This window comes from Lagopus muta, chromosome 2 (genome assembly GCF_023343835.1).
Source record: "Lagopus muta isolate bLagMut1 chromosome 2, bLagMut1 primary, whole genome shotgun sequence".
NCBI classification, from domain to species: domain Eukaryota; kingdom Metazoa; phylum Chordata; class Aves; order Galliformes; family Phasianidae; genus Lagopus; species Lagopus muta.
In genome coordinates this window covers 49331440-49343658 of record NC_064434.1, presented here as the reverse complement: position 1 = coordinate 49343658, position 12219 = coordinate 49331440, and the positions used below count along the sequence as shown (strand labels likewise).

The window sequence follows — 12219 nt, the reverse complement described above, 5'->3', positions numbered from 1 at the left end:
AAATTCCTGAAGAACAATTTTGATAAATTACTAGTTTCTACACAACCAAGATTTCACAGTATGATTAATAGCTGCCAGACAAGCTGCATTTCACTTGAAGATAAATTCCAGAAGACAAATCCCTATAGCAGATTGTTTTCACACCATTTCTTGGAAAAAGTCTGTGATGAAGGAGGACTTGGTTCACTATGCACATAACGCTTCAATGTTTTTTCACAGTAGATACTACAAATAAGATAACAGAAATAATGAAGTAATCCGAGAACAATTATGTGATTTAATATTTTGAAATAAAAGACATAAGGTTGGTCTGTGTAGAAACTGGGCTGTCAGGGGTTTTTACAATGAGAAAGAATATGGACTGCAGGAATACGTTAGGAAGGAAGGGAGGAAGGGAGGAAGGGAGGAAGGAAAATAATAATAATGATGCTTTATTAGACATACATGGCAAGGTTTTGGTAGCAGGGGACTGCAGGAGTGGCTTCTATGAGTAGAGCCTGGTGGCTGCCCCATGTCAGATCTGAGCCACGTCCAGCCAGCTTCAAAAGGGAAGCACCACTGGCCATAGCGGAGCCATGAGCAATGCTGGTTGTGTTTCTGGCAGAGATTAATAAAAGGCTGAAGCATCCCTCCTATGAGGAAAGTATGATAGAGCTGGAGAAAACTGAGAGATGATCTTATTAATGTGTACAAATATGGTAATGGAGGGTATCAACAGGATAGAGCCAGGCTGTTTTCTGTGGTGCCTGACAACAGGACAAGAGGCAACGAGCAGGAGGTCTGGGGGAGCTGCTGCTGATATGGCCCTGTGCTAGAGCAGATGTTGAAGGATGGTCCTTATGGTACAGAGCCATGTCGGAGTTGTACTTGGAGAGCCACAGCCCATGAGAACTCATGCGGGATTAGTTCAGGAAGGACAGAATCCTGTGGGAAGGGACCCCCTGCTAGAGCAGGGCAGAGATGAAGTGTTAGGGACTGACAACAGCCCCTGTTCCCAATTCCCCTATGCTGCTTAGGTAGAGGAAGTAGAAGAGAGATGTCTGGATATTAAAACACATTGGACAAATTAGATGGTCATATTTTTGCGGATGAAGTAACTAATATTTCCTACACTGTTAAAATTTACATTTTCTATTTCCTGATAGTCCCACTATTTTATAAATCATTTTTGTTTCTGAAGTTCTTATTAGTACTAGTGAAATTATGTAATACAGTCACTAATAAATTTAGTATGATGAAAATCTTACGGAGTCATGCAACATAGCCTACCTGGAAATATAATTCAGGTATGTGAGACACTGACTATGTATGCCCAGCTCTAACTCATTTAAATAATTAATAAATATGCTTGAAAACAACAAACCAAGCACTAGCAACTGCTATGTAGGGGGCTTAACTTACCAACTCTGGACTACATCTCTGCTTTCAAGTATACCCAGGTTTAGGTATGTATAGGGAAGGAAGGAAGGAAGAAAGAAGCAAAAGTTGAATGCATTTGGGGAAGTAACATAAAATGTGATGGTCACATGGTAAAGCTAACTGTCCTTGCCTGTGGATAAAGTCAGAGGTTGGCCTGTGGGGACACGACTAGCACTCACCCATGGCATGCACCACGGTTTAGCACATAACAGTGACTTTCACTGATCTTTGTACAGATATCTGAAGCTTGTTGTGAGAGAGTGGCTTAAATTAGGTTTGCAACCGTGGAATTGCACTACAGAGCAGAAACGTTACAACGAGTTGCAGCCTACCCGCTATCTCCACCCTGCTCAGTGGATGCATTTGAGATGTCACCCTGCATCCCTGCAGCTATTTCATTCCCAACACCAAGCACTCGCTAACCCTGGGTGAGGTGGCAGCACAGGGCACTGCGGAGCCACAGCTGGGCTTCGGCAGGGCACACCCGGCCCCACCGCACTCAGGCTATCTCACCAACCCCAACGTCCGCTCCGCACAACGGCACGGCTCAACCCGCAGCACGGCTGGACAGCCGACAGCAAGGGTGAAAAACAGCTGCACGTGTCCCGCTCAACTTCCGCCACCGCCCCGCCTCCTGCCGCCCGCCGGAAGTGACGCTGCACGGCCGCCCGAGCTGCCGGAAGTGCTGCGGCGTAGAGTAAACAGCGCAGCTGGAAGTGCGCGTCCATCTTGGCGGAGCCGGAGTGCGAGTCCGCTGCCAGCCATGGGCGGCGTCCTGGGCCTCTGCTCCATGGCGAGCTGGGTAAGGCGGGCCGAGCGTCGGGGTGGCTCTCTCTTCCTGTCCTCTTATCCGTCTTTCTCTCCTGTTGCGGGCCCGCAGCGGCCCCCGCCTCCCGGGGCCTTTGTCTCCCAGGCGGGGCAGTGCCTCTCCGCGTCACCGGTCTTGGGAGGTTGTGACCTCTCTACTGCCCACCGACCTTCTGTGGGCGGCCGCCGCCACTCGCCCCCCCTGTCCTGGGCAGCTTTTCGCCCCCGACCCTGGGCCCCTTCTCGGGCTTCTCCGGGCTCCCCCGCCGAGATGCACGGGGCGTAGGGGAGCTTGATACCCAGGCAGGCCGCATGCTCTCTGCTGGTTTCTCAGCCCGTGTTGTCGTGCAGAAGGCGTTATGGGTCTGCTAACAATCCTCCTGCCCACACCCCTCACCCCCGCCCTCCTAGCCCTCTAAAGCAGTCAAAATCTCATTCAGTGTTGATGAAGTTTGCTCTGCTTTGGGAGAAAACAGAACTTGAGCGTTTCTCTACTCCTGGTGATTGTATTTAGCTTGTCTTTCTTACGGCTTTGTCTTGGGCAGCTCCGCCCTTTATAGCATCTTTGTCTTGTCAAGGCATCTTTGTCTTGTTGTTCAGCAGGCTGTGATGATGTCACTGCCGTGCTGAGTGTGGCTCAGTGCTTCTTCTAACTGCTTGGAAACAATAGTTGAGGGTGGGCTTAAAACTGTTAGCAGTGTAGGGAAACACAAAAGTCTGTAAAGATCCTTCACGACCATTTTCTTCCAACTTGAGGTATTGCTGTCTTGTCTTTAAGTGATCCATCTTTCTAAATCCAGCCTTTGTGCAAATGTTCACACTCGTGTTATGAATCTGTACATTTGGGATAAAAATGTCATTGGGATTGCGAAAATCTGAATTTTTCATACCAAGGAGACTCTACTTTCCTCAGAAAAATAAAGTTGTGCACATTTAAACAGAAACTCATACAGCTAACTTAATGGTCTAACAAAGCCTCATGTAGATTCAAGTTCCTATGTTTGTGCTATAGTTTATCAAAACATATGAAGTTCTTTTTTGTTTTGTTTTGTTTTGTTTTCTGCTGGAGTGATGTGTCGAGTGGTGATAACTTAATTCCTTAATCTCCTGTCTAAATTCAGTTAAATGATCACAGAGACAGTAAATTAATGGGTATGAAATAAGCTACTATGCTGATATACATGTAAATAAGCTGCTGGAACACTGATAATATTTTGCTGAAGAGATGTTGCTAGTGTTCATTTTGCTTTAAGTAACATTTTAAACACCACTTAATGAATTAAGCCAGGTAGGTTCTAATTATTAGCTGAATATAGTTACTTTAACGTTTTTAATTGGTGTCAAATACTAAGCGATGCCATAACTGGTTTGATGAAAATATTTGAGTTAATACGTGTTGCATTTTCAAGTGAATAAACAGCCTGTCCTGGTAATTGGTGTGTGTAGTGTGTGAAGAATCCTGTGTATTTGTTATTGGTTCTGAATGTTAATTTCTGCTGAGAGAAATGTTTTCAAGATCATCTAATGGTCTTTTACGTGCAATGACTTGCATAGTAATGGAATCTTGACTAAGTTAGATCTACTGTGGGCAGATCCCATCCTTTAAAGTGCCTGAAACAAATCCTTTTTTTTTTTTTTTTTTTCCTGGTGGCTTTATAGTATTGATTTTCGTTACACAGTTAAAAACACAGTTAATCAATGCTTAATTCTGTGCAGCACTTTGTACAGCTGGAGTCTGTATGTGTCCCCAGTCACTAAGAATGCTAATGTATAAAGAGTTCGTGGCTTTGAAAGAGGAGAGGGATATGGAAGGGGGTTTCAGAAGAGACAGATGTCATGGAGTTTGCTGGTGCAGAATGTGCCAGCCAGGATGGCTGCTCCTCTTCTGGCTGGGGAGACAGTGCTGCTCATGCTGCTTTGCAGGGCCAGGTGTTGTGCTGTGCAAGCTCTTTTGAGTAACTTTTGGCATCTTATTTCTTTGGGATTATTTTGCATGGTTACTTGTTCTGACTGCGTTGTGTGGTACTGTGGTGCTGTGCTGCATAGTCAGTCTTCAAAAGCAAGGATGAACTGGGAGTAAGAGAAGCCTTAAATACCACTGTCATCTCACCAAAAGGCTTCTGATCCCACTGGCCTAGAACCATCAGTCAGTCCTGATGCTTTTTCTCTGTTGTGTCTTGTTTGTATTGCAGCACTTTCTGAAGTTGCACCTGTGAGTAAGCTGCACTTCACTTGAGAATATGCTTTTAAGCTTTGTTCTGTGCAGTAGTATCTTGCTGTTTGTGCTGTGGTATTTTTTAGGAGGAGAGCTCTGAATATAGGAGGAAAGAAATCAGTAGAAACTGTCTTTTCAGCTGGTAAACTGAATTCTGTGGGCAGATAGCTTCTTGTTCCCTGTTCTGTTTGGAATCTACTACTTGTTAGGAATGTTTTTAATAACAGCACATACAATTCCAATAAAGTAATACGTATAATCTCCTCAGAAGAAAGAGAGTCTTGGACTGTAATCTGGCTTTCTGTAGAAGTAGGTGATGTGCATTAATAGTATCAGGAGATTTCTCTTGTTCAGAGATGTGCTTGATCATTACTGCTTGTGAGAATGAGTTGTTCAGAGGCAAGGTGTTTAAAAAGCTGATGTTGTTACTCAGACAGTTAAAGTCAAGTGGGCAATATTGTCTCAGTTGAAGCACGTTTTTACTAAGTGAGGTGGATGTAGTGATGTTTCTTTCAGCTCCTGTAAGTCCATAGGAACATTAAGTTACATGCACTCTTGTGTGTTCCCTTTCTAACACTTGGGAGGAAGCTGCTTCATATACTTAGCATTTAATAAACAATTTAACAGTGATAATTTAGAGAAGTTTATGCCTGACAGTCCTTGCACCAAGTTTTCTGCAGCAACTGAACCTAGACTTGTGTCCTGCTCTGGCAAATTCAAGCTTTTAGTCAAGAATATATTTAAAAAATATTAATACAGACAGAACTAGTTAATGAAAATACACAATTAGCTGAAGAAAGTAATGTTTTGTGTAGAGAATAGGAATATTTTTCACTAGAGAGGTTATTTGTGGTGAGGAAATACCATATATGCTGTAGTACTCTATAAAGTCCTGATGAGCCCTAAGCAAATACTTGACGTTTGTTTCCTGGCGACTTAGCATAGATACTCCTAATGTAGTTGCTTGCAATCAGCATCTTCATTTACATTGTGTTGCAGTGATACTGTGTTGAAGAGGAGGAAGTCAGAGTGATATGCAGTCTTTTACATACTGGATTAGTTATGAGAATGGCCTACTTTTGCTTTTTATAACAAGGCAAAATTAATGATGTTTGTCAATTTAGAAACAATTCTGTAGCATAGTAGAGTGAATATTTTTGGCTCTTCCATCGTTGAACAAGAACATGTGGAAAATGAATATAAGGGAATTATTTAGAAGACCCAAGATGTGGGTCTGGTTAAAACTGCCAGGACAGAAAATCAGCATCTTTTTCCCAAGGGACTGCCAGGAATTGTCTGGCTGCCTGCTGGTGTGCTGGCACCTTCCAGGAGGGCGGACCACTGGTGTTTTGTTTGCCATATGACTAAGCATTAAGAACTCTGACATATGCTCATCATCCTGGCTGACTGATGTGTACTGGTCATGTGCCTGTGTCTGGGTGTCCCTTGAGTGATAATTAATGCCTTTTTTTTTTTTTTTTTTTTTAGCACAAGCAGAGATGTGTTTTGCCATAGTTCAGTGCTTTTGTAAGAGGTTCTGTGCTCTGCTGTAGTACAGTCAGAGCAGGTCTTGTGTAATGAAGGCAGCTGTAGCAGGGGACACACTAGAATCTTACATTGGTAAATTTTATTGAACTGAATAATATGTGGCCTCCAAAACTTAGCTGTAACTACTACTGGGGTTTCCCATGCTTTTTTTTTATTGTTATTATTATTATTATTTTTTTTTACATAAAATGATTCGTTTGTAAATGGGGGAATGAACTGCAAAATATTTTAATCTTCCCTTTTCTGACTTGCATTTACTTGTGGACCCTCACCCTTCTTTTACTTCCCAAACTGCCTCTCAACAAGTGGCTGAGCATTGCTAAGGAGTACAGGGTAGTTTTTTTTTGTTTGTTTTTGTGAATCTGTGCCCTTCTTCCCGTAGTGCTTTGCTTAAGAACAAAACTTGCTGAATGCAAGTAATTTGTCTTTGATTCTTTGATAGTATTTACAACTATTGCACATTTCTTCCTGTTTCTGTTGTTGATATTTGGTAGAGCTGATAATGCATATTGTGTCCTTGTACTATTTGTGCTGTTACTAACTTTTGTTACATTGCAACTAACAGAATTACATGATACCCAGATAAGGAATAGCTGCTAGAAATGCAATAAATAACAGCCTAAGCTTTAGGCTATTTTACCTATTTTGTTGGGTTTCTTTTGGAGGGGGGAGGGGAGCTGAAATGATGTTTATGGCCTCAGTAAAGATTGCAGCCCAACTGTAAATGCTGAAGGCATACCTGGATGGCACTTACGTTTACATTTTTTTTCTATGGGCTGTATGTTTTTTCTCTCTGCAGCTGTGCATGGGAGGATGTTTTTGCTAGGCTAAAACCATCCCCAAATCTTAATTAGATGAAAAAAAATGTAATACATTTCAAGAGGACAATTAAGCATGAATCCAGGCTTAATGGATAAATGATTATTTTTGGCATAAAGTAATTTCACTGTACAATTGTGCATTAGGAAGCACCACCAGGACTTGTTTGGAGGCTCTGTAACATGTTGCATCTACTTAGCCTACATTAATATCGAGTGATTTTCCATCATAACTTCTGATAATCTGCACAGCCTGACTGAAAGCTAGGAGTGCAAAGCTCTTTAAAGAGTTTGTTTTACCTTTCTTATCTCCATCAGATACCATGTTTGTGTGGAAGTGCCCCCTGCCTGCTCTGCAGGTGCTGCCCCAGTGGAAACAACTCCACCATCACTAGGCTGATCTATGCCTTCTTCTTGCTTCTCGGCGTGAGCGTGGCCTGTGTGATGTTAATTCCAGGAATGGAAGAGCAGCTGAAGAAGGTCAGGTTACTTCTTTACTGACATGTTTGGTAGAACAAATGTCAGAAGTAATTGTATATGATATCCTCAGAGCGTCGATTTTGCTCAGAAATGTATCACTTTTTTTGCCATGTGTACTTAACACTCACTACTAATTTGATTACAGGTCAAGTAAACAAAGGACTTGTGAAAGAACCATTGAGTACATAAATAGCACTATTTAGAAGGGAAGTTGCACTTTAATTGCTTGGATAAGAAAAGTCTTAAACAGGAAATTATAACTTATATTTGTAGTGATTTTTTTGTTTGTTTGTTTTTTTGCATATTACCAAGGTATTTGTAGTTCTTAATTGATTTTGATTGCTGCTAACAAGGATATCAATGAGAAATGAACACAGTCAAAGATTTCTAGTTTGTGTTGCTCTAGCTAAAATTTTATTTTAACTGCAAATGTACAGCAGGAATATTTTTTACAAAGGGTAGTAAGAAGTTCTTAGGGGTTTTTACAGTCTTACTTCTATGAAGATAGTGCATGAACTTAATGGAAGGATAATTTCAATTTTGAATTACTGGGGAGTTGATAGCTTTTACTGAACTTCGATTGCATGCTGCGGTTCTGTTAGTCTTCATTTTATTGTTTTATTCTTTTCATTTTTTGTGGTAAATAGTAACTTCTGCTGGACATGCTTTTCATTTTCTACCCCTTGTCCCCAGATGTTGTCTGTAGATGTTTATTTCAAAATATTTCATTTCATTCATGTTATTTCATTCCCCTTGAATGCATTTAATATCCTGGTTTCAGCTTTAACCATACAGCTGTACAGCCCTGCAGTATCTTATTTTCTTAGCTAAGTTTGTAGTTCTTAATACACTATTCATTAATATTGTTAGATTATGCAACTTGCTACCACCTATTTACTCACAGGGGGCTTTTAAAGGTCACTGAACTATCTTGTATCTGTCACAGATTCCTGGATTTTGCGACGGAGGGATGGGAACAACTATTCCTGGTGTTCATGGCCATGTGAATTGCGACGTGTTAGTTGGTTACAAAGCAGTGTACCGTGTGTGCTTTGGTATGGCAATGTTCTTTCTTCTCTTCTCCTTGTTGATGATCAAAGTGAAGAGCAGCAATGATCCAAGAGCAGCGGTGCACAATGGGTAAGATACAGAAATGAGAACTGAGATGGGCAACTTGACTGTGGACTTCATGGGAAGTTTTTTGTGAGATGCAGCTACTGTGGAAATGTAGCCTGCAGCCAAGCATGCTGGTTGAATGTACTGATCCACCAGCAAAAGCATTTCTTAGTAGTTAAAGGAGTGTTATTGCAGAAGAGGGCATCCAAAGTTAGTAGAGTTCTCAGAGCAGATTCATTTTTGTGAAAGAAAAAGATGCACGTAGCTGTCAGTTTTTAGAGCTCTAGCTATGACACTGGATAATCTGTTTATACATTTCCCAAGAGTAGAGATTCTTTTTTTGTCCACAGAAGATGAAATTCAAGAATGAATAATGGTACCATTCTAGTACTGGGATGTTTTTCATATATAGAAAGATTTTAAAGCCTCATCTGTTCTCTAGGAATTAAGTGGAAACTTTGATGTCTGTTGTTGACTTTAAATATAGTTGTTATAGATGTGTAACAACGTTTGCCTCCCTGCTATCTTTTCTTCTGATCAGGCTGAGGATAGTACTGGAATTTTAGCTTGCAAATGGTCTCAAGCAGTTCTTTTTTTTTTTTTTTTTCCATGTTAGGTATAACTTTTAATGTAACTTTTTAAATTTGTAGATGAAAAGAAAATGATACTGAGAAGAATATGGCTTTAGTTCTTTACTTTATTCAGGTGTAAAGAAAAGTCTGCATATAGTGTAGTTAAGAATGCATTAGAAGCAATGACTCAGTTCAGTCTTTCTCCCCCTTGGTTTGCTTACAAGTGTCCTCTACATCTTCCAGTATTCACAGAAAACTGTTAAAACATATTTTTAAAAAGCAAATGAAAGTAGATCAGCTACACTGTGAATGCTTTGAGGGATTTTGTTTTGTTTTAATGAAAGACAGTATATATATGGCGTAGTGGTCTTCAGTAGGAAGATTCTTCTTAGCTGTTTGGTGTCTTCCTGATATGCCTGTCTGGGATTGCAGTATCTGATAGAAGTTTTTGGTACTACTTATGCAACCCACAGAAGCTTATTGTTCTGTGCCAATGTAGTGTCATCACTAGAATAAAAGACAAAATTATGTTCTTTAACTGTTACTGGTAAAATATGTGATGATGCCACTGCCAACACTTCTATAACAGGTAGCTGCTTCAATAATACACCTTACAGATAGCTTTATGTAACTTTGGGTTTTGATATTTTTTTTTTTAAGTTGTATACATCTTCAGTAATACTTTGCAGTGTAATCTTTCTGTTAGTGGTTTGCAATATTTCAGAATATTACCTTTTCCCACATCTATGTACTCACTTTTTCACGCTTGCTTACAAGTCAAACCTAGTAGAGAGGATCTAGTGCCAGCATTCATTTTCTTTGCTTTTCTAACAGCAGTCAAAATGGCTTGCCATTTTCTTGCCAGGAAAGCAACAAACACGGTTATAATGTATTCAGAGGATTGTTACTCACTTGCACAGAATAGCAACTGTAGGTGTTTTTTAAGAGAAGTATTATTTTTAGCTGTCATACAAACTGTGTGTGGATGAAGTGTCAAGAGCCCTTAAAAATGCATGGAATTAGAAAGGAACTTCATGCAAAATTGAAACTGTTTTTGTAATGACATTTAAATGTCCATGTGAATTTAAAAACTACTTTAAGTGGGTTATGCATTTTACAATAAATTTTCAGAGTTAGTTCAGCTTTCATACATACTTTTTTAAATATCCCAGTGAATTCATGTTTTCCCATATTCTACACTTCTTCCGTCTTTCTTAGCTTCTCTCTGCCCAGCTGAACTTCTCTGAGTGCTCATCTGAAGAAATTTAATCTCACCTTTTGCTTGTTATGATCAAGTAGTGGTGACTGAAGTTTAAGAAAAGATAGGAAGGGATGGAAAATGTGAAGACCATGCAGCTGTTTAAAATGTGGGAGTGTGGTACATGTCTTTGTGCTATATTCAGTTCTGAAGTACATGTAGATGCTATCATGCCTATATTTGGAGCTCCATGCCATTCTGATAAGGAAAAAAAGTCTGCATCTTATGTTTGGTGTGATTTTTTTTTTTTTATATTTATTTTTTTTATTTTTTTTATTTTTTTTAAGTTCACTATAGGATGTTAAAGGTGTGATGGAAAATATTTCCTTGTCTCCTTTCTGTGACATCTGATCTGTTTTGCTCATCCTTGAGCATGTATCTCACAGTTACATTCCATCCTGGCTTCATACATCAGGGAGATATCTATGGGAAAACTAGTGTTGAACTCTATGAATCTAGCATGGTTTAGCATCATTTACTGGAGGAAATGACAATCTTGGGTAGATAGAATAAGAATTTTATCTTCTAAAGAAATAAGAATGAATGAATATATATGAATATATATATATATATATATATATATATATATATTTTAAACCAACACAACAAAACAGCCACCAAACCCTCTGAGAATGTGTGTTTTGTATTACTTTGAGCTCTTCTGAAGCAGATAGGACTGCAGTAGTTGCCAGACTTTTTCTTACTCTTTTTTTTTCCCCTTTAATTCTTTAGATTCTGGTTCTTTAAATTTGCAACAGCACTTGCAATTAGCGTTGGAGCTTTCTTCATTCCAGAGGGACCTTTTACTACTGGTAAGAGAACGTTGTCTTCTATTGGATTATGGTGCAGTGGTAGTGGTTTTAAAACTAATTTAAATGTGTACTGAGAGCTTAGAGTTTTTGTGGATGCATAACCTTTATGTTTTAAGACAAGGTGGTAAATTGTCAGTGGCCCTGAACTGCTTTTATTTTTCTTTATAGTGTGGTTTTATGTAGGTATGTCTGGAGCATTCTGCTTTATTCTAATTCAGCTGGTCTTGCTAATTGACTTTGCTCACTCCTGGAATGAGTCTTGGGTTGAAAAAATGGAGGAAGGAAACTCAAGATGCTGGTATGCAGGTATTGTATTGCAACAAGAACTTTTACATTTCATTGTATATTATGTTGGATACATTATTCACCTGAGTAATGTATTTCAACCAGAAAGCACAAGAGCTACTTTGTGTGTTATGTATCATTTTGTTGTAGTGTGATTCTACTCGATTGTCACAGTGTTCTTCTGATACTGAGTTAAAAATGGAGTATGGGGACTCCGAGCAGGAGAAGAGGGAACTGCTGCTAAGTGATGATATCTACTCCCTAGGCACAGGAAGTCAGTATACCGTATCAGAGAAGAGGCAGTTGTAGGTTAGGCTCTTAGGTTTTTTTTTGTTTGTTTGTTTGTTTTTCCATCCACAAGCACAGGTTTTGTTACACCTTAGCACTGATTAAAAATAAACTGATTTCATACTGAGTACAAGTTCAGTGAGCTTTTCCTTATGCCTACCTAGTGGTCATTCTTTTAGGGTATAGGGACCGTTTCATCCTGAAATTCTACCATGCTGCCCTCTCACTCCCTCTCCTCAAAAGAAGCCGGGGGGACAAAGCATGACAGAAAAGGTCTCAAAGTAGTTTTGAGATTTTGTTTATAATAATCAAGTTTTGGATAATTTACAAGATTATTTCAGTTTTAATATGCTGTATTACTAAGCACTTAAACTCTGTTTCTCTTTCTTCACAGCTCTGCTGTCAGCTACAGCTGTCAATTACCTTCTGTCTCTAGTAGCTATTGTCTTGTTTTACGTTTATTACACTCATCCAGAAGGTTGTTCTGAAAACAAGACATTCATCAGTGTTAATATGCTGCTGTGTATCGGTGCCTCTGTAATGTCTATTCTGCCAAGGATTCAGGTATAGTTTTGTTATTTTCTTAGTTTTCTATATTATT

At 39.6% G+C, this 12219-nt stretch overlaps 1 protein-coding gene across 1 annotated transcript in view; it reads left to right on the top strand.

Moving 5' to 3' along the window:
• The first annotated feature begins 2086 nt into the window (after nt 1–2086).
• Nucleotides 2087–12219, top strand: part of SERINC1 (serine incorporator 1) — a 14003-nt gene continuing 3870 nt past the window's right edge. The window contains exons 1-6 of the mRNA XM_048935601.1: nt 2087–2221; nt 7126–7287; nt 8234–8427; nt 10966–11045; nt 11214–11351; nt 12013–12182. Coding sequence (XP_048791558.1) covers nt 2183–2221; nt 7126–7287; nt 8234–8427; nt 10966–11045; nt 11214–11351; nt 12013–12182 — 783 coding nt within the window. The 5' untranslated portion in view covers nt 2087–2182. The remainder of the gene's footprint in view (nt 2222–7125; nt 7288–8233; nt 8428–10965; nt 11046–11213; nt 11352–12012; nt 12183–12219) is intronic.